Source organism: Mus caroli, unplaced genomic scaffold, assembly GCF_978045245.1.
Source record: "Mus caroli unplaced genomic scaffold, Mus_caroli_1 scaffold_9, whole genome shotgun sequence".
NCBI classification, from domain to species: domain Eukaryota; kingdom Metazoa; phylum Chordata; class Mammalia; order Rodentia; family Muridae; genus Mus; species Mus caroli.
In genome coordinates this window covers 94,375,765-94,399,022 of record NW_028227264.1, presented here as the reverse complement: position 1 = coordinate 94,399,022, position 23,258 = coordinate 94,375,765, and the positions used below count along the sequence as shown (strand labels likewise).

General features: G+C 46.0%; 1 protein-coding gene across 1 annotated transcript in view; it reads left to right on the top strand.

Annotated features, from left to right (window-relative positions):
- Positions 1-23,258, top strand: part of Plxnc1 (plexin C1) — a 157,806-nt gene that overhangs the window by 32,196 nt on the left and 102,352 nt on the right. The window contains exons 3-4 of the mRNA XM_021175323.2: positions 2,092-2,226; positions 7,884-7,984. Of these exons, the coding sequence (XP_021030982.2) occupies positions 2,092-2,226; positions 7,884-7,984 (236 nt within the window). The remainder of the gene's footprint in view (positions 1-2,091; positions 2,227-7,883; positions 7,985-23,258) is intronic.

Sequence of the window (23,258 nt, the reverse complement as noted above, 5' to 3'; positions counted from 1 at the left end):
AGGAGGGTATGCTGGGGTAGGGATGTAACTGCTCAGTGGACTTGTGAGCATTGCTTTGTCCAAAAAGAATCTTGGGAGTCTTTTTCTTTTTTCTTTTCAAGACACATATACTATATGACTAATGTCCACCAAAGTAGACAGGTGGGTATTGGGCCAATGAGATGGCTCAGGAGTTAAGGGGGCTTGCTGCCAAGCCTGACAACAGGAGTTCAATTCCTGGGACCCACAGAGTGGAAGGGGAGAACCATCACTTGCAAGTTGTCCTTTGACCTCCTTATTAACATACCCATACCCTCACCCTGTCCCCCAGGGCACAGAAAAATAATTTAAAACTTCAGGTTAACAGAACCTACACAGTAAGGTATTATTAGTCCCAGTTTATAGTCGAGGAAAGGGAAGTCTGGACGGTTGAGAATAAGTTCAAAGTGATACAGTATTGCCAGGTCTAAACCAGGCCCCCTACCTCAAGTCTCCAAGATGACAGTAGCTGCTCATCTGACCTGCGCACATGGACCCCCGCCTCTTGGTCTTGGCACTTATCTGTCCAAGGCCTCAATGGCTTCTTGTCTCCCTCCAGAGTAGACGGCAGGATCCACACAGGCTGCAGAACCTGTGCCCGCCCCACGATCACTCACTCCGCTTGCTCACTGACTCTTCTCTGCCTTGTTCTGCTCTTTCCACATCGGCCTCCTCATACTTCAGGGACTCTGGACTAACTGGAATTCTTTAAACAAAACAAAACAAAACATAAAAACCCAAACATGTTTGGGCTGACCAGATGACTCAGTGGTTAAGAGCACTGACTGCTCTTCTAGAGGACGTGGGTTCAATTCCCAGCAACCATATGGTGGCTCACAACCATCTGCAACTGTAGCCTCAAGAGATCCAATACCCACTTCTGGATTCAGGGAGCACAAGGTATGCCTATGATGCCCAGACATGCAGGCAAAAAAGACCCATACACATAAATAAATTGAAGCAAGCAAACAAAAACCCGTACAGGAACTTAAATGACTGTTGTAGGCGTCACTCTCTTTAAAAGACCCACCGTGAGCCTGGATTCTCCTTTCCACCTTAGCATCTCTGTAACAGTCAGGTGTACCATATAATTGTTAGTCCACATTTATAGATACTACTGTCGACCCATTCCAACCCCATGCATGTAAAGTTCACCAGGGTGGGATTTCTTTCCCGATCTGTTCCCTGCCCCCACTCTACCCCATAGCCCAACACTGTGTTCTCTGCCATTTTCCTGAGCCCCAAACAGTAGACAGGCGATCAGTAAATGTTTGTTGACCGACGATGAATGACACTCAGGTGTCTAATTGCCAAACCTCAGAATACTGATTCACACCTGCATCTATTTTCTATGTAAACACACACACATATCTATCCCTGTGAACTTGTCGGGGTTGCTTTAGAATGCATGGCTACGTGAAACCACAGACTAACCCATGCAAATATATGTTGAACAGATACTGCCTTTAGCTTCAAGGTCACTCTTGGTGTGATCCTTAACAGAAAGCTTTTAACTTGCAGTTTCTGATAGAGCCAAGCTAAGAACTTGTGGAAACCAGCTTCCGCATGTAAGAATACTGCCTCCAAATTGAGGTGTGGCTACCTGTGAGTTTTTTGATGACTTTGCCTCTTGGCCAAAAAGATACACTGTACTTGGCATTGTCAGCCTTGTGGAAGATGGGGTTATGATTAAGAAATATATTCTCTCACCCAGTCTACTGTCTGCCCCCACCCCATGCAGTGTGTGTGTGTGTGTGTATACATACACATATATATACATATATATATGTATGTACATACATATATATATATACATACATATATATATATGTGTGTGTGTGTGTGTGTATACCAGCTACACACATATGAAGCAAGAAATGTTACCTACTTATAGAATTTTATTATTGGCTGGATTTCCAATGGAGAGTTGGGGTGGGGGTGGGGGTGGGGTTGCTTCCAGGTATCACATGACTAGGAAAGGATATGGCCTTAGGATTAATCTATAGATCATGCTATTCTGATCTTCAGAATACTTAATAGAAATTATATTTCTTTTTGTTTTTTTAAATGAAGGTTGTTCTTGGTGAGAATTTGACTTCAAACTGTCCAGAGGTTATCTATGAAATTAAAGAAGAGACGCCTGTGTTCTACAAGCTCGTTCCTCATCCCATGAAGAACATCTACATCTACCTAACAGCTGGGAAGGAGGTAGGTGAAGATGTTGCTTACTGCTCCTGACTTATGAGTAGGAATTACCTCACTGATGTCATTATACAGTGGCAAAGCTTTTACTTTGAGCCGCCAGGTTTAAACAGCGCTGCAGGCTTTGAGAAGACCTACGGTGGGCCATGAGAGTGGAATTAAAACCCGTAGTGACTGTCATCAGTAACTAAGCAAGAAGCATTACCCATTTAGACAATTTTATTATTGGCTATATTTCCAGGGCCAGATTTTTCAGAGGGGGGTGTACTTGCAAATGGGCGCATAATCAGCAGAGTAACTGAATTTACACGTTTATTGTGTGGGCACTGAGCGCTTAGCTGCATTTATGAGTGTGCCCAATGGGACTGGCTTTGGAACTTGGGGTTAATACCAGGCCACCGTCTCATACACATTCATGAACCAGGAAATGTATTATCACTCACCCCCACCCCGAAAACTCTTAGTTTATCGGGATGTTTGTGTTTTTCTTGTCTCTGCTTACTGAAATGAAAACAATACCTTTTCAACATTTTATCTCTAAAAAAGGAAACTATTTTTTTTTTTTACTGAATTCTTACAATATGGAAGTCATTGTGTTTTGTAGGGTCTGTATGTGTACTGGGTTGTGTGAGTGTGTGGACACATGCATGTAATAAAGAATACTAATGAAATATGTTAATGAAGTTATTACTCCACTTATATATGAGCAGTCTAAGGCTGGGAAAGTTAAGCAGTTTCAGGAGATATGTGTGTATATACCTGACGTGTATATCTATAATGTGTCTGTAATCTGTAATGTATAACATGTAGATACAGATATAACATATGTGTATGTATCGTCTTTAACAGGGCTAGAACTCAAACTCGGTCCTGATTCTAGAGCCCAGGCTTTATGCTGGCCTGGTCGTTTTGATCCATGACCCTCTGAACACACTAAGTAAGAAGAAGGCATTCGGGACTTAAATAATTACACAATGGATGACACAGGGGCCCTTACCCTCCCCTCCCATTTGTCACTTCTTCTTTTTTAGCCACTCTAAGGAGGAGAGCAATGACTGTCCTACATGTGCTTGCCTTTTTGAGTCACAGGCTAGGGGTGACAGTATCAAGTATTCTTAGAAAGGCCACATTGCTTTTTGCAGTTTGGAAAGTTGGGTATATCCAGTGATCCCATTAAGATGGTCTCACATCTGACTCTCCCTTAGCCTTCTTCGGCTTACACAGCCTTCTGTGCAGGTCTACTCAGTCAAACACTGTTATGTCTCTTCCCTGGGATCCCAGATTTGAAAGACTTTTGTCTATTCAACAAACTGTGTTTATGAAGTAACCATTCCCATTCCCAGGCTTTATTTATCAAGGACATCTCAAAACTGCCAGCCAGAGTACTGACTGTGCTACCACGCAACACTGATAAAATTCCAACCCCCTCCCCCCACCAAAGCAAAGCTCCTGGAAGTCTGGCTTAGTCTGTGCATATTTTTTTTTCCATTTTGCTTTTGGAGATACTGCAAAGCACTCATAAATTCCCATCCCTATGCACAAAGATACTTGTAGGACTCGGAAACCCAGTGCTGTGGGCGCTGTAGTGGGCTGAAGACCTTGTGCTGTGTGCTGAAGACCTTGTGCTGTGGGCTGTAGACCTTGTGCTGTGGGCTGTAGACCTTGTGCTGTGGGCTGTAGACCTTGTGCTGTGGGCTGTAGACCTGGTGCTGTGTGCTGTAGACCTGGTGCTGTGGGCTGTAGACCTTGTGCTGTGTGCTGTAGACCTTGTGCTGTGGGCTGTAGACCTTGTGCTGTGGGCTGTAGACCTTGTGCTGTGGGCTGTAGACTTTGTGCTGTGGGCTGTAGACCTGGTGCTGTGGGCTGTAGACCTTGTGCTGTGTGCTGAAGACCTGGTGCTGTGTGCTGAAGACCTGGTGCTGTGTGCTAAAGACCTTGTGCTGTGGGCTGTAGACCTTGTGCTGTGGGCTGAAGACCTTGTGCTGTGTGCTGTAGACCTTGTGCTGTGTGCTGAAGACCTTGTGCTGTGGGCTGTAGACCTTGTGCTGTGGGCTGTAGACCTTGTGCTGTGGGCTGTAGACCTTGTGCTGTGGGCTGTAGACCTGGTGCTGTGGGCTGTAGACCTTGTGCTGTGGGCTGTAGACCTTGTGCTGTGGGCTGTAGACCTGGTGCTGTGGGCTGTAGACCTGGTGCTGTGGGTTGTAGACCTTGTGCTGTGGGCTGTAGACCTTGTGCTGTGGGCTGTAGACCTGGTGCTGTGAGCTGTAGACCTGGTGCTGTGGGCTGTAGACCTGGTGCTGTGGGCTGTAGACTTTGTGCTGTGGGCTGTAGACCTGGTGCTGTGGGCTATAGACCTGGTGCTGTGGGCTGTAGACCTTGTGCTGTGGGCTGTAGACCTTGTGCTGTGGGCTGTAGACCTTGTGCTGTGGGCTGTAGACCTTGTGCTGTGGGCTGTAGACCTTGTGCTGTGGGCTGTAGACCTTGTGCTGTGGGCTGTAGACTTTGTGCTGTGGGCTGTAGACCTTGTGCTGTGGGCTGTAGACCTTGTGCTGTGGGCTGTAGACCTTGTGCTGTGGGCTGAAGACCTGGTGCTGTGGGCTGAAGACCTGGTGCTGTGGGCTGTAGACCTGGTGCTGTGGGCTGAAGACCTGGTGCTGTGGGCTGAAGACCTGGTGCTGTGTGCTGAAGACCTGGTGCTGTGTGCTGAAGACCTTGTGCTGTGGGCTGTAGACCTTGTGCTGTGGGCTGAAGACTTTGTGCTGTGGGCTGTAGACCTGGTGCTGTGGGCTGTAGACCTTGTGCTGTGGGCTGTAGACCTGGTGCTGTGTGCTGTAGACCTGGTGCTGTGGGCTGTAGACCTTGTGCTGTGTGCTGAAGACCTGGTGCTGTGGGCTGTAGACCTTGTGCTGTGGGCTGTAGACCTTGTGCTGTGGGCTGTAGACCTGGTGCTGTGGGCTGTAGACCTTGTGCTGTGGGCTGTAGACCTTGTGCTGTGTGCTGAAGACCTGGTGCTGTGGGCTGTAGACCTTGTGCTGTGTGCTGAAGACCTGGTGCTGTGGGCTGTAGACCTTGTGCTGTGGGCTGTAGACCTGGTGCTGTGGGCTGTAGACTTTGTGCTGTGGGCTGTAGACCTGGTGCTGTGGGCTGTAGACCTGGTGCTGTGGGCTATAGACCTTGTGCTGTGGGCTGTAGCCCTTGTGCTGTAGGCTGTAGACCTGGTGCTGTGGGCTGTAGACCTTGTGCTGTGGGCTGTAGACCTTGTGCTGTGGGCTGAAGACCTGGTGCTGTGGGCTGTAGACTTTGTGCTGTGGGCTGAAGACCTTGTGCTGTGGGCTGAAGACCTGGTGCTGTGGGCTGTAGACCTTGTGCTGTGGGCTGAAGACCTGGTGCTGTGGGCTGTAGACCACTGTGAAAGCACCAATAGTTCATAGATCTTCACTTCCTAGAAAGTGAAGACTTCCAGTCCCTAATGACTTATAGCCTGAAGACCTTAGGGACAGTTTTCAAGGGGGTGGGTGTCAAAACGTGTCATCTCTATATTCTTCTCTTTAGTATAATTGCAAAAGGTTCTATTGCTTAGTCAACTGTGGTCATCCTAGAACCTAGCAGGCAGAGACAGGAGGATGACAAAAGAAAGCTTGGGCTAGATAGGGAGATCTTGTCTCCAGAAAAAGGCTGAAGCAAAATTCTGCTACTTGACTGTGATGGTGCAAGTGTGATCACCCAAGAGTCCAAATGCAAGGAAAGCCCTTCCTAGACTCTAGGAAGTTATTATTAATTTTAAAAAGCCATAGAAAAATCTATAAAGTGGTATTAATACGTGCCCACTAAAAATAATCATATGCAGATATATGTACTGATGAGAAATAGGTTCACAGTGTATTCATTAGAGAGCAGGTCTAATGTAATAATTATAGTATCTTATCTTTACATAGAGTTATATGGGTGCTTAAATATGTTAAATTTATAGACAGTATAATTTGAAGAGTGTTCTAGAGACTTGTATTCTCCTAAAGGTTCTTAGCAAGAGAACCTCCTTTGGTCCATTGTTATTAATTTCTCTACAGTACTACGGTGCTGGACAGATCCAAAGGCTCGCAAGTCTGTGCTAAGGAAACTTACTGTTCACGTTTGCTGGACCACAGCACCATTTTCTCCCATAACAGCAATAGCGAGTGCTTATGACACAAATTATTTAGTATGCTTCTGAGACTATGCTTGTAATAACCCTGTGAAGTCGGTTGTCCTAGTGCCGTCTTTACAGGCAAGGAAACAAGGTTAGAGAGATTACATGACACTTAATAAAATCCCTCAGAATTAGAAAGATGTTTTGTGAGTTATAAGGAAATAAATATCCATGTTCTTGTTAATTCCGGCTGCGCCTGTCGGCAGCGCAGAGGACCGAATCAGAGAGGGCGCAGTGATCCTGCATGAAGTCAACCTAGCATTGAAGGATCCTCCTCAGATATGCCTTGTTTTCACCACAAACTCCTTCTAGAATTCTCCACTTCTCTACTTATACTTCCCAGCATGCGCAGCTTCCCACGATAATGAGTTGTACAAGTTTTCTTACTATCTGCTATGTGACTTTTGCCTTCAGGAAATGTGCTAGGCACCACTCGGACACTCCAAACTTACCTCTGCCTCTGCTTACTTCCAGGATCAGCCCAGCACCATTGACTAACTAATGGAAAGTGGCAAAGAAATTATTTTAATCCCCACCCCGCCCCCTTTGTAGTACTGGGAATAGAACCCAGCACCTCGAGCTACACAAAGGCTTGACTACTAAACTACCCCATCAGTCCTGTCTCCTCTGGCTTCTTTCATTTGCAACACCAATGGAATGGGTGTGAGTCATCGAGCCAGGAGCTGAAGTGATGGCGATACCCTAATACCACTTCATTTCCACATCTCTTGCCGGACTCATGCTGATCATTCTGGGGCAGAGCCATCACGTATACCCAGATACTCATTTCCATAGCGCCACTGATTATACTGAATGTCCCTGTATGAAAACGAGGAGACCTGGCTCTGTGATCCCTATGGAAGTAATTATCCACAGATCAGAACCTGATTTTGGGAGGACTCACTTGAGAAGGCTCTAATAATATAGACTCCTAGGCTCCGCCCCCAGACCCGGGAAGTGTCTGGGCCGCAGAGGAGTCTGGGAATACAGTTCTCTCTTGGTATTTTTCTGGGGGTTGGATTCACAACGCCCTCGAAAATTTGCATATAACCTGTACATATCCTCCCATATACATTAAATTATCTTTAGATTAGTTATGATGCCTGATAGAATGCTTGCCTATAATGCAATACAATGTTAATAGATATAAATCACCCTACCGTATCACTTAGGGAATGAGAGGATTGAAATGCACTGTGCACGTATAGGCACAGTGTTGTTTTCAAATGTGTTTGATCTGCTCTTGGTTGAATTTTCGAGTTCAGGCATCACTGGGGTGAACAGGGATAGCCTTCGGTACTTTGAGAAGCTACCCACGCTAAACCATAACCTAGAACTCGAGACCTGCCATTGGATGCTACTGTGGAGACATTTAGGGCTCAAGTTGACAAATATACTCTTTGTGCTGTATGACCCTCCCCCCAGCCCCCAGTGTCACTTGTGATTCCATCTAATGGATGCCCTCCTCCTTTTTCAGGTGAGAAGAATTCCTGTTGCAAACTGCAGTAAACGGAAATCCTGTTCGGAGTGCTTAGCAGCGGCAGACCCCCACTGTGGCTGGTGCCTCCCGCTACAAAGGTATTTCCTGAATCTTTTCTCACCAGCTCACATTTTTTTCCAGAAAGTGTCATGCGGCCCAACACTTGTTGCCCTACTTTAATGATCCATTCCACGCTGTGGCGAAGCAGAGCTCTCCAGGACTGAAATGTACGATGTAACCATAATTCATTCTTAAAGATGGTTCTTGCCATGTCAGTATCAAGTCATTTGACCCAGGCTACACAGGGCCACCCGGTCTGGGACGTGACTTGAGACGGGAGAGGCTAGTGCAGGTGGGTTTGCTTTTTATTTCCTACCAAGTTAGCCAAGACTTCAGAGAGAGGCGAAAGGTTCGCCCTTGGAGACGATAAAAAGAATAGCAACGTTTGAAATTTTTCAAATGAATCCTCATCATGCCGTGTATTCTGCTCGCTCGGCGGAAGCCTTATTATTAATGGCATTGTCTTCTTGCACACCATATAGCCCTGGGCCTGATGTACAATCTCAGTCTCCAGGCAGAATCTGCCCAGCTTGGTCTTGAATTACGATGTACGTGACCCATCTAGGCTCAAGGGCGACTTGTAGCGGCTTCCTCTCCATGGCAGTTCTTAGCGTTGTAGCTGGGACCAGCCTGGTTGGATTCACTGTTGCTATGGTAACCCAGTACTCCAGCTCTGCTATAGAAGCAAGGAGGAAAGAGCCTTCACTGCAGCTCAGGCAGGAATGAGAGGGGGGAAAAAAACAAGCCACATAGCAGTGGCTGTCAGATTGGTGCTTTCTGTTTTTTAAAGGTGAACACAGATTAAAAATAAAAATAAAAAGAGCAGAGCAGGTAGGGAGAGGCAGAGGGCAGAGCTAAGGGACAGTGGGGGGAATGAAGGGCGATAGAGAAGTGAATTAGAGAGCTCCTGAGGGGGAATGGGGGGTAGGGAGCATGAATGGAGAGGGTGATTATGATGTAAGAGAGAGGCTTGGGAAACAAACTAAAAATATGGAGATGGAATGGATTAAGAGTTCTTCGTGGAGGAAGTCACAATCTTAGCTGCTGCAAGAGCTAGACCTGTGACTGCCCTCCTCTCTGCACCCTCTTGCGGGGGGGCTCCTTCCCTCAGAATCCCTGGCAGACAAAAGAAACAGGGCCAAGAAAATTCTCATGAATAATTGTAATTGGGGTAAGAGTCTTTTCTTCTTGTCACATGCCCAAGAGTAGACTTGAAGAAATTAACTGATCACAGCCAGTATTATATGGTTGCTGTAGGTTTGTTTGTTTTTTTTTTAAGATCCATTCCATTTATGTTGCATCTCTGTGTGTATTTGGAGAGCTCTGGACAGGAGTTCATTCATGGATGGTGGTGACAGTGGTGGTGTTTAAATAGCCGTGACTACTTGTTTAACAAGCTTCAGTCAGGAGTTGGTGGGAGATGCCCAAGTTGGTAATAGAATTTTGGAGTTGGTTGTATTTTGATGGTCCTTTCAGAAGCCTTAATAGTACGAGCAGGGGGCAGGGGTAGTGCCGGCTGGAAAGAGATGTTCAAGAGCTGAGCGCTGAAGTACGGGAGCACTCAAGTACTAGAGCACTCAAGTACTATGATGTTTAGAAACAGAAGGGGTGGGGAAAACACGAGGAAGGATCAGAAAGGGAAGAGACAGCGTTTAAGGAAGGAGTGTGTTGCCAGGCAAGGGAAAGGGGGAAGAGTGCAGCGTACTGTGCCAGCTCCTGCCAAGGAGGTCAAAGGAAAACAGATCCGTTGGACGTAGGACAGGGCGATCGATGACTGTGACAGAGGCCTTTGCTTGGAAGGGTGCTGGAGCTACAAAAAGACAATGAGCAGTGAGTGGAGCAGCTCCTTGGGGGGTGTTATGGGGAACGGTAGAGGAGATATGTCGCCGATTCTGAGGCAAAACGTAGACTCCAGACAGGTTAGGATTCTAAAGTTTATTTGTTTTCATTACATTTTAATTGGGAGTGGGATAGTGCACGTTCCATAGTGTGTGTGGAGGTCAGAGGACTGCTCATGGGAGTTGCTCTCTTCTACCAGATGGACCCCAGGGACCAAACTCAGGTTGTCAAGCTTGACAGGTAAAAAGCACCTGTCACGCCATCTCACCAATCTAACTTTTGTTTTGTCTTTGTTTTAATATACATAGAATAATGGTGTCTGGGGCTGGAGAGGTGATGGCTCAGCCCGTCTGTAAAGTGCCTGCTCTGAATGCATGAGGCTCTGAGTTTGTATCTGCAGCACCTTCTGAAAATGGTCAGCCTTACTAGCGTGTGTCAGTAATCCTAGTGCTGGAGAAGCGGAGACAGGAGGATCCCCGGAAGTCCACTGGTCAGATAGTCCAGTCAAAGTGATGAGCTCTAAGTTCAATGAGAGCCCACACCCTCCCGTAAGCGAGCGCGAACAGGCGCGCGCATGCGCACACTCACACTCCACCTACCAGCTTTTTGTGTGTTGTTGGGGAAAATTTCAGTAGGAAGGAGAGGGGTCGGGGGAAGGAGGGTGAATATTGTGGTATGTTGTCTTTCAGCAGGTGACAGAAAATATGACCTAATCACATCAAAGGGGAGGGTAGCCTCAGTCCAGGATGGGAGGGAAGCAGTAGTCTGGACCACAGAGCTCGTAGAGATAGATCAGACCTCAGGGTCTGTTCATATTGCTCGGAACCTTCTTTGTGACCTTAGACCAGCAGGAGCCAGGTGTCTGTGCGAGCCTGGGGAGAGGGAGCCGTGGAAATCTGAGGAAGGGGAGCGGGAAGCACGCAGGAGCTCAGGTAAAGAACACACACACAAAGAAAATAGAGTATGGTTGCCGGGCAGTATTGGGGTGCACCTGAGGCCGATGATCTTGCCTTTGAAACAGAAAGCATGGGTTTGCTTTGCTCATGTAGTCTAGCTCCAGTCCCATCATGGGAAAAAGTACGGAGGATAGACTTCAGTTTAGCTAGAGTTTGGGGATAAGTACATCAGGGTGGGGCTATGGGATGACATTGATGTCACCTGTGTGCGGTGAAGGGAAGTAGGGACACACTGTGGATGGGAGACATGAGAGGGGGGGGAAAACACCATCTGGACTGTGTGTGGGTCAACGCTGAGGCGATACAGGTGTGGAGATACCGGGACTGGTAAGGTCTGCAGGACTGTTGTGTCATGGCAGCGAGGGTAAAGAACAAGATTCCTGTGTGAGAAACAGGGACCTCTGTGTGTCAGTCGAAGCCATCAGGAACAAGGATGGGTTCAATGTTGAAGAGTAAAGGACAAATTAGTCAAGACCTAAAACTAACTAGTAAGGTGGGTGAGTGTTGGTCCTGTAGATGGTTGCGTAAGGAGTCAGGATGGTATCTATTGCAAACATGAACTTGAACTCTGGGATATGGTCAGAAAGAGAGGAATTATGTGGAGGAGGGCGTCAGGCCCAGCTGGGCCACCTCTAGTAAGTTAAAGGAAGCAGCCAGCCCTCTAGAACAGTGGTCCTCAACCTTCCTAACACTGAGACCCTTTAATGCAGTTTCTTGTTGTGGTAACCCCCAACCATAAAATTATTTTTGCTGCTATTTCTTTTTTTGGTGTGTGTGTGTGTGTGTGTGTGTTTTTTTTTTTTTTTTTTTTTTTTGAGACAGGGTTTCTCTGTATAGCCCTGGCTGTCCTGGAACTCACTTTGTAGACCAGGCTGGCCTCAAACTCAGAAATCCACCTGCCTCTGCCTCCCAAGTCCTGGGATTAAAGGTGTGTGCCACCACGCCCGGCTTTCGTTGCTATTTCTTAACTGTAACTTTGCTGTGCGGTTTGCTATTGTTATGAATCATGACGTAAATCTCTGTGATTTCCTGGTGGTCTTAGGTCACCCCTGTGAATGGATTTTTCAACCCTAGAGAGGTTATGAACCACGGGTTGAGAACTGTCGCTTTAGAGGGACATGGGGAAGCTGTGTCCCCTGGGGGAACAGTGAGCCAGAAGGGAGTTGTTAGAGAATTGAGTGAGCACAGCAAGCCATTCTTAACAGCACGCTGTAAGGTCTCTCTCCAGTTTCCCCTGTTCATTATCTCGCTCCCCCAACCCTTGCTGTACACTTTCCAGTTGGAATGATCCTGTAAAAAAAATCCCCACTAGACGGTGTCCTCCCTAAATTCATTGCTCCCAGTTTCTCCTCTCTCAAATTCAGCCTGATCTCCTGCTTGCAGACAAGGCATTCTGGGGTTTGCAGCTCCGACCTCTCTCATGACTCCCTCTCCTTGGTCTCACTGATTGTCTTTCTGATTCAAGAATATTCCTGCCCAGGGCCTTTACCTTGAATTTAAAAGTTCTCCATTTTAGCACACTCTTCCCTTCATGAGCTCTTTATCTGCTATCCTAGAACATATATCTATGTCCACTTAACTACCCAACATCAGAGAAGCCACCCCTACCCACTCTTGTGTTACTGTTTTGTTTCCTTTGTGGTCCTTCATCCTGACTTTATTTTCTACCTCTCCCTTTACGCTGTCATATACGGTGTGTTCCAAAAACATATTGAGTGAGGTAAGCCGAGTGACTGGCAGGCAATACCAGTGGCTTTATATATCAGCAAACATAGAGGGGTCACGGTTGTCGGTCCTTGGTAGCCACATCCCCTCACTTGGCTCCCAGTTGGCTCCGTTCTGGCCTAAGATAAAATGAAACTAAGCTTCAGATCTGTGACTCATATTAAACTCTCGGTACCATTCAAAATTAGGAATTCTAAAGGGGATGTTTTGGTGTGGTGGTGAAGCATCCCACTGTGTTTATTTTAAATGTCACAGATTTATTTAGAAAAATAATTTCTTCTCTGTCTTGAGAAGGTTGAACCTTCTTGTATACATGTCTTGAAAGTAGATTTGGGTATGGTGGGGGGCCAAGAAAATGATAATTAATTTCTTTTTTTTTTTTTGGTGTTAAGAATAGTCACCCAGTATAATAAGCAGATAAAAAAAAAAACCAATTAAGTAAACACTGAGGTCTAGTATTTTATTGTGGGAACCTCAGGTTCAACCTGTGCTGCAGTTGTCTGTGGGTGGGTGGAAAGGGAATTTTTTTCCAAGCTGAATATATTGGAGTTGGAAGCAGTTTCTCAGCTTCTCCCGTATTTCGAAGCCCAGCACATGTGTTCAGTTGTGGATTTCCACAGAACTGGCAATCCCGAGCTGATGAGCCGACAAGGTTCCAAGAGTTCATTTGCAAGTTTGCTTGGCTCACACGGGTGCCTTTCCCACAGAAACAATGTCACCAATTGAGGGTGGATTCCCAAGCCAGCCCACAAAATCCATTTCCTCTTAATTTCAACAAACATTTGTTGAATACCTACCAAGAGCCCCCATGTGGGAAGTGATATGGCTATGTGCTGTTCAGAAAACTCAGATGTCCTTCTTGGCTGTAAGGGATTAACACGCAAGCTAGGAGGGCAGACTGGTCTGTGCCAGTGATCATTCATTCAGCCATCCATCTGACTATTGACATGTATGAGGTACCCACGTGTTATAAGCCTGACATCCCATTCAGAGGCACAGTTCCCATCTGAATGGCTTCTATAGTCTAATGATGGATAAGCATCAGTAGATTCTGCGTTTCTTTTGTTTGTTTGTTTGTTTTGTTTGTTTGTTTGTTTGATTTGGTTTGGTTTTTTTTGATACAGGGTTTCTCTGTATAGCCCTGGCTGTCCTGGAACTCACTTTGTAGACCAGGCTGGCCTCGAACTCAGAAATCGACCTGCCTCTGCCTCCCAAGTGTTGGGATTAAATGCGTGCATCAGCACTGCCCGGCAGATTCTGTTTCAATGATTCTACCTAATGAGCAACTGCCTGATCCTTAGAAGTCTAACAAGCAGGTATTTCTCTACATTTATTATTCTCACTCATGGATGTGCTTGTCAGCTGTGGGAGGAGGAAGAGGTTTGAGTCGTGTTATCAGTGAAACTCAGGTCTCTTTCACGTGTCTGTCATTGTGTACCTACTCTTAAGTCAGAGAGCAGATGTAGAAGACGTCGAACTAAGTTACATGATGCACTCAAAGCTTCTGCGCCCATCATGATTATGGATATTCCACTGCTAACGCAAGCTCCACAGCCAAGCTCGACATTAGTAGGGTAAGGAAATAGACCATTCTCTTCCGTGCAGTCAGATGTATCATAACATGGCACGGCAAACAGCAGTAGAGATGAATCATTCTGGTACAGGAAGGCTTGGGGACTTGGGAATGTGCATCTTGTCTCTCTGGAATAAAGGAGATGAATAGGATAAGGGGCTATAAGGATAGACACAGAAGATGTAGGGTTCCATGGAGACACAGATGGGGCATCTAACTCCCATGTGAAAGGTTGGGGGAAGCTTCCTGAATGTAGGTGTGGATGCGCGTATGGCATGTTTGGGGGGTGGGGATAAGAGGACATGGCCAACAGGGCAGATGAGTCATTTAGATTTTGTTAGAAGAATCTTGAGGAGACTGAGCAACTGAGCATACAATCTGGAGCAAGATGGACTTGGGTCATCACTGGGAGCTGGCAGACTGGTCAGCAGGTGGTTATAGAAACTGGGGCTGGGTTAGCGCAGTAGTAGGTGGAAGCAGGTACAATGGAGAGCTGTTTGGAAGCCAACACTGATGGGACTTGGTGATTAATTGAATTCCCCCTTGAGCATGGCACACTAAAAATAGAAATAAAATAGAAGATGAAGATGGCCACTATGGAAGATGTATTCTTTCTCCCTTGACCCAACATCGCACAAAGAAAAGACCTGACACTCAAAGAAGCTAGATTCTCCCTGTGGCCCAGGCACTGGGGTCTAAGGAGGGCACCCGGGGCAGGTGAGGAGGACTTCTGAGAGATGGCAGAGGGGTGCATATTCTAACTCTTACCAGCATACATGTGCAGACATCTGACTTGGGGGACCAGACAGACAGATGTGTCCTTCACTGAGCAGGGTGTAGGAGGGGCTATCTACTTGGGGTGAGTGGCAAACAGCATCGACTGCCATACTGGCACACTGAAGGGCACAGCAGGGTAGGAAGAAATAAAGTCCCTAAGGATGACTCCTATGGGCTGGGATCTGGCCTTTGTATGAGTAGCCTGTTTCTCTTCTACGCCAAAGCAGGTTTGATGGTGGTACCCATGTCTGGGACTGCTGAGAGGATGAAATCAGATAACATCCATGAAACTGCAGGCAGGAGCTTGCTCCTAGGAAGTGCTATAGTGGATGTCAGTGGGGAGGCAGGGTCACCCTCAGCTTCAGTGGGAAGGTAGCCTGAAACTGGGCCTGGAAGCATGGTGTCAATTTTTCTCTGAGGGCAGAGGGTATGGGAGATTCTACAAGCTGAAGAAGAGCTGAGCCGGAGGTCAGTTTAGGGAGTGGCAGGTTGGATTTTTTTTTTTTTTTTTTTTTTTTTTTTGTCTCTAGGATACTGGTTAGGAAGGAAGGAAGGGATAAAGGTGCTGGGTAGAATGAGGAAGTGAAAGCTCTGAGTTTAGATTTAATTAGTATGTGCTGCGAGCTCATTAAAGAGCTTGAAGCACAGGACTGTATCTTTGAAAGATTTATGTCTTGCAAAGATTATCGCGATGGCAGTCGAGAGGATGAATTGTATCAAGTCGGGCAGCAACTATACTTAACTCCTGCAATTTGTAGAGTGAGTGTATCTTGTATCTCTTCCTGGGTCATCTGCTCGGTGGCTATTTCTTGGGCCCAGTCATACATAACAATGGAACCTAGACTGGCTCCTTCTCAGAAAATGGGCCATGCAGGAACAGCCATTCACACTAGTTCCTTAATAGTCTCCATGCACAGGGTAGAGACAGTGCCCCCAACATGCTAATTACAGGGTATCTGGATGCCCTCTTGATTATTTGTATAAATTTAACCTCCTCCTATATTCTTCTGCACATTTTCCCCGCTGTGGCAACAGTTGGAAGATATTCAGGCAACCCCTAGAAGCTGTTTCGAAATCTTCATCCACTGTTGGGCTGTACTGCATGTGGGATTCTGAAACATGATTTCTTAACTCAGTCTAGCAGCAAGCACCCCATGGTCCAGCTCCTGTCTGTCCACTGACAGACTGGCAGGAGCAGAGAAGGGAAACTTTGTCAACAGCTGACTGGGAGCACTTTCTAGAGCCCAGCTTGCTCTCCTCTCTTGAGGACTCTCATCTCCCTAAGAGGCATTTCTTCAAGAACTCTGGTTTAATTGGTAGCCCTAGGGAACCCTGCCCACCACCCTGTGCAATGACAGTCCATGGGGCACAGTACCCATGGCCATGCTCTTCCCAAGCCCCAATGAATGATCTCTGTTGCAGATGCTGAGCCCGCAGCATCCTGCTAGCCAAAGCCAGCCAAGTGAGCTTTCTCAGAGAGTCTTCCTTGACCACAGAACTCCATGCAACTCCACCCTGTGCCTCCTGCTCATTCTTCCTGACACCCTAAGCAGTCAGCCTGCTTTTTAGAGTAGAAGACAGGTGTGGGCTCTAAGGAATACTTGGTGGCTTCAGAGAACATGAATTGTTTTTCCCCCCTGCAGTGCTGGAGGTAAGGACTCTGAAGTGGGTTTCACTGGACCATAATAGAGGTGGACGGAGCTTCTCCTTGATCTTGTAGAAACACCCCCATTCATTCCCCTTTCTAGCTTCTCGAGGCACCTCACATTCCTCCTCAGCTGCCCCTTCCTGCCCTTTCAAATCTAACGATGCAGCGTCTCTAGACTCTGCTGGTTCTGAACTCCTCTCTCTGATCTTTGTGCTTACATTGGGCTGCAGAATAATTTCAACCCCCACCTTAAGATCCTTAATTTGCCCAATTTTGCAGAGTGTCCACCATGAAGGTGACATCATAGTCATGAGTACTAGGTTGTGGACATCTTTAGAAGCCATTCTTTACCAGTCTCAGATTATACCTACCTGGGTTTATGTCCAGTTCCCAAGCCACTCCATTGTCTACCACTGTAGGGAAAAGGCAAAGAGACAGGAAGGAGATGGTGTCCCTCAGAGAGGACAAAGCTGGAGGAGCAAGGGCCCGAGTGGACATTACATAATAACCTGTGGACTGAGAAAGAGAACAGAACTCAGGGCCCTCTCCAGTTGCAGAAACTACTCTACACATTCGTCCAACAGACACTGAACACCTACTATGCGTCCTATGTTCTCAGCTCTAGGATTTTTCGGTGCTCTCATTAAGTTACCCAGAGTCTCATGCAAGTCTTTTGAGTAAGGGATTTTAGTTTCTCGGAGTTACCATAACGGAAGTTACCACAAAGTTGGTGGCACTTCTGCAAGACAGACATTTGAACCCAAGGTGTCATGTGGCCACATATCCTTTGAGGCTCTAGTGCAAGATCTGCCCTCTTGTGTCCCATGGTGGTTCCTGTGGCTCCTTGGCGCTATCTCCTGTGATCACCTTCCTTGTATGCATCCAAACCTCTCTCTCCTTCCTCCTAGCAAGATACCAGTCAGTGCAGACTTTAAGCCCAGGATAATCCCAACTTGAGGTAATTAGTTAATCCTTAACTAATTACCCCTTCAATGACTGTATCCAAGGAGGGTAGCATTCTGAGGGTCTGGGTGGGCATGTCATCAGGGGGAAGAGACCAGTCTCAAAATCTGCAGGGAAGCTGCATAGGGGAAGGCAAGCAGGACTAAATAAACTTGAGAAAGGGAAAGAGGGACACTGAGTAGGAGTGGGGAAAGCTGGCAGTTTTAAATTGTGGGTCCTGGAAGGCCACTGTAATATTTAGCAGAATGGCCAGCAAGAAGACACTTGGAGACAGAAGATCATTACATATCTACCTTCCTTCTTTCCTTCTTTGGAGCTGAGGATATGTCCTCCCATGTGTAGATCTCAGGCTTGAAGCCTGTGCAGTGACACTTCTTTATGGTCCAGTGCAACTCTAATGACAGTGATAATGATAATGATGAGATTTGGGGCGGCCCCTCCTTCTTGTGTGAGGACCCCATTGTGCCAACTAATTGTATAGAAGCAAGTAGGGCAACTGTCTGTGGGGTGGAAGCAGTGGGGAGCAGAGAGGAATCTGCTGTTCTGGCCTGGGGGCCTTCCTGAATGACCCTGACACAGCCTGAACCTGGGCATCTGGGTTACTGTGGATGCTGGAAGGGACTCAGGAGACCTTCCCACACTAGAATGGGGTCTTGGGCCAAGCTGAGTCTCCTGGGTTCTTTATTCCCTTAATAGTTGCTGGAAGATCCATGGACTAAGCCTACTGCATTGGCTGGTTTTATATTTCAACTTGATACAAGTTAGAGTCATCAGAGAGGAAGGAACTTCAGTTAAGGAAATGCCTCCTTGAGATCCAGCTGTAAGGCATTTTCTCAATTAGTGATCAGTGGGGGAGGACCCAGCTCATGATGGGTGGTGCCATCCCTGGGCTGGTGGTCCTAGGTTCTATAAGAAAGCAGGTTGAGCAAGCCAGGGAAAGCAAGCCAGTAAGTACTACCCTCCATGGCCTCTGTATCAGTTCCTGCCTCCAGGTTACAGTCCAGCTTGAGTTTCTATCTTGGCTTCCTCTAATGATAGACTATGATCTGGAAGTGCAAACCAAATAAGTCCTTTCCTCCCCAACTTGCTTTTGGGTCGTAGTGTTTCGCCATAGCGATAGAAACGAAGATACCCACTTGCCATAGAAGAAAAAGAAGCCCACGACTGTTGAGGGGCACAGCTCCACTATTGGCCCCACAGGCAGTTGGCAGTTTTCTGTACCTTGTACATAAGCCAGTTTGGTTTGTTTGGTAAAAGTTGGCAACAAGGAACTCAGGCCTCAGCATTTCAACTCCCGTACTTATCTGCACCATCTCTTTAAGTGATGCTCTAACTTCCAACAAGTCCCATTAAGAGCACCCCTTCTAGTAAATACATGTTTTAATGGAATAGAAGTTGGGTTTTTTTTCCCCTAATGACCTATCTGTGGCAGGGCACTTTCATAAGAATATATTGATCGGCTTTTTAAAAATTCCTCAAATGTTTCCACTTGTCTCTGTGACCTCGTGTTTGTCCTGTTCTCAGCAGCTCCTCCACATCTGAACACAGTGTTCAGATCTGCATTCTGAGCCCTGCCTGCCAGTCTTTGGTTTTGCTCTCGTACCATCTTGAAATGCTAGGCTGTTTGCATTCTGCTATTTGGAGTGTGTGCTGTTTCTGATAGTTGAGATAGGAGTTGATATGAACCTCAGAGGAAGGGCTAATAGTATTGCCCCCACCCAGTCATTGCTAGGGAAATGGGCCCTCAACACCTCTATAGTTCTTCCTAATGACATAGGGGGTGTCTAAGGTAGAGGTAGAAGCCAGACCATCCTGGGCCAAGAGGCATCACTTTCTCACTTCTGTCTCCATGCTGCCTAGTTTTTCTAAACACCTCCTCAACATTCTTCCATGTAAGGTCTATACTGGAATTGAAAAGTGAGAACTTTTGGTACACCGCACTTGTCACTTGATGAAGAACTGCATAGAGTGAAGGCCACACATCCCTTTTGTTTGAGTGTTTCGGTCTGCAAATGTGTTTTATGTGGGCTAAACAGCTCTAAGTTTCAAGACAAAGACTGACTTTCCACCATGCCAGTTAACAGACCGACCTAATGAACAAAAATCAATAAAATGACTTAGGCAGGTATCTGGAAGACATGGAGAAGAATTTAGTCCCTTTAAACTTTAATTCTCATCCTAATTCAGATAAACTTTGCTGAACACCAGTAATGGACCAGACCCTTTTCTAGATTCTGGGGGAAACAAAGATGAACAAGGCTGTGTGCCCTGGAGAATAAAAAATTAGTGTGGGGAGGAGACAGTCAATAAATACTCTTAATAGCTGCTGTTTGAGACACAAGGAGAGACCCAAACCCTTTTTTCCTGGGAGATGGAAGAGCTGTAAAAGTCTTGGAAGAAGCCTTGGGCTGTGCATGCCTTTGTATGTAGGAACACATTCTAGATAGTGAACCAATATAGAAAAGGCTATGTGAATGGACATCTGGTCAACCTTATTACTAAGACCTATCTAGTCATTAGCATTTTGTATTTGTTTAAGGTACAAGTTTTCTGACTCTGCCATGGACATTATTGCTGTCTTAGATACTGCTCTATTGCTGTAAAGAGACACTAAGACCAAGGCAACTGTTAAAAGAAAGCATTTAATTGGAAGTTTACTTACAATTTTAGGTGGTTAGACCATGATCATTATGGCAGGACACAGACAGGCATGGTGCTGGAGCAGTAGCTGAGACCTTCACATCCTGATCCCACAGGCAGCAGGCAGGAACAGTCAGACAGATTGGGTCTGGTGTGGGCTTTTGAAACCTCAAAGCTTACCCCCCAGTGACACACCTGCTCCAACAAGGCCACACCTCTTAATCCTTCCCAAACAGTTCCACTAAGGAGCATTTAAACATAGGAGCCAATGGGAGCCATTCCCACTAAAACCATCACAGTTTCCCAGGCAAAACTGATGGGAATTGCTTCCGAATGTGTGTGTGTGTGTGTGTGGAATTTCTAGACCCTTAAGATAACACTCTGCAAGGGTTCAGAGTTGGCATGTCATTCATCCTTGCCTTGGTAAGTCACAAAGCACAGTGACATGCATCATTGAGGCCCCAGAAGGCTTGTATAGCAGGGGACCTATTTAATTTCATGTGACTTCTATTTCCCAAACTTCTTGGCATGAACCCTATCATCTCACTTTGAAAATCTAGTATAACCCATATTTTCCTTAATGGATATGTCCTGGGGAAACCAAGTGTCACTTGGGTACTTAGGATGTTCCTACTAGGGAAGACTATAAACATTTTGGAGACAGTAGAGAGAATGTGAGGGCTGTTGACAGACACCATGCTATCTACTCTCCCTGTACCTTAGTATCCTTTCGTTTGTCATGGAGGTGGTAACAATGATAACCTGTTTCATGACGATTAATGAGTTCTTCCCACTGGTCATAGAAATAGTGGGAGAGCCATAGCAACGGGAGGGTGTTATGTGGTGAATGCCTCCACATAAAGCCTGTATTGGAAACAGTCCCTTAGCATAACAGTGTTGGGAGGCGGGAGGTTCATACATATTTAGGTCTACACTCATGAATGGCCCAATGCCAGTTATAAAAGAGACTCAGGCTGCAATTCTGATTTCTTACTATTTCGTGCACATACACCTTCTCCTGCATTGCTGCCTTCTGCCATAGAATGATGTAGCAAGATGGCTGTAGCTGGATGCAAGAAACTGACCTTGGACCTCCTATGGGCCCTTGGAGTTGAGAAATAAATAAATAAATAAATAAATAAATAAATAAATAAATAAATAAATAAATAAATAAATAAATTTCCTACTCATGACATTCTGTCACAGGGGCACCAAACAACGGTGTAAGGAAAAGGGCCCCTTGGTGACCTGTTGTATTGTCTACTGCAGTGTCGACATGGAACAGTGGATGCAAAAATGGTCTTGGAAAGCCATACTGCCTGATGCACTATCTCAATCCCTCTGTATACTAACAGCACCTTAGGAAAGCAATGCGGACTCTTGTAAAAGCTGTTCCCCCTATCTGTTAATCTGGGACAATCATGGTAACTACTTCTTAGTTTAGTTTAGTTTAGTTTAGTTTAGTTTAGTTTTGTGTGGAATAAATGAGTCAAGTCATGTGAAAAGACATTGCATGGCATACAAGACATTTTTGCCTTTTCTAAAAAAAAAAAAGTAGTCTATATTTCTGTGTTATTAGCATCATTCTCTCACGTAGACTGACTTGCAGACCCAGTGATGTGATGAAGAGCCAGTTGTTTTTTTTTTTTTTTTCAGCTTCCTTAGCAAGTTATTTTGGTCTTGTATTTTGGCATCCTTCCCCCCACCCCCCACCCCACCCTCCCTGCTCCTGACTCTAGGAGCCTTTAATTCATAGTTTGGTTGGTCACAGGGACTTCCTGTTCTCTTTCATTTAATGGAGTCTGACTCCTTCATCTTGTGGACTGGCAACTGTAATGAATGTCACCCGACTCTTGAGACCACCTGGTCCCTCCTTTGTGTGCTGTACCTTTCCTAAAGATGTACACCCCTGTTGCAAATCACTTAGCAAAGGACCTTGGGATGCTCTTGGAGCAAACCATCCCCCTCTTGAGGATGCAGTTGCCCATGTGAGAGGAGCGGAGCTGGGTTGCTGGTTTGTTAAAAGTTTTCTGATACCTTATCAGTATAGGATCTTGGGGACAGGTCACACTCACCCCACGTTCAAGCCAATTACCTGATATTTAGTTATCGGATTCCTTCAGGGACTGTCTGCTCTTGGTGAACAATTAGATTAGAGGATGCTGATGAAATTCTGGTGGCAGGAAGTGGGAGTTACATTTCTGAGCTCAGAGTTTCTATTTCAAGGTTGAGTAAGTGGTAAATTTTTACTGAGGGATTCTAGCCTAATAGAGTCAGATTCTCAAGGTCTGTCCCCGCACCCACCCTGGCGCGGTATGTGGATGGACACTTCAACCTGCCTGGAAAACTTCAGGTTTCAGGTTTTCGTAAGCGGGCCTCCCTGTCCTTCATGTTGGCATGAAAACAATTAATAATTTAAGCCAGGCCCATTTTAAAAAATAGAAATGCTATACAAATACAATAATGATAAATTTAAAAGTCGATCCAGTTGGGCACCATTCCCAGACTACCAACTGAGCAGACACACAAATAAGTAAGGAAGAGGAAAAACTGCTATATAATGCAAATGGCTGCCATCTCCTTGTTTTCTGCTGTTCTTTTATTGCAGATATATAATATCAAGGCTACATTATGGGTAAATAGGTTTTGTGGCCTAACCCAGAAAACCTAATCACAGCTTATAATATTATTTCTATGAAGGAAATATATTTTATATTATAAACAGATGGTTGGCAAGCAGTATTTGGAGCACAATCAGTTTGTAAGGCTGGGTCCACCGGGGATTTTAACCTTTAGCAGAACTGGATGCTTGGATGTTGAATCCACAAGGCATCTTAGAGGACCCTGGTGAAGTGATTCTCTCCAGAATCTTCACCGAGATTTTCATCTTAAAAACTGCCTCCCCCCTCTTTGTTCTTTGGTTACCTGAGACCCACTTTCCGGTCTTGGCTCAGCCTAGCCACACTTTCTAAATTCTGTTGAGACCCCAGGAAACTGGGAGGTACTCTGAGAGGCCTTATCCCGTACACCTTATAAAATGGAGGCCAGGGTCCTAGGAGGCTGTCAGTGAGAGATCCTGTGTGCCTCTGAACCTAGGACATGCTAGAAGAGTGGTTCTCAACCTGTGGGTCTCGACCCCTTCACAGGGCGAGTGACCCTTTCAAACACACATGTTTACACTAGAATTCATA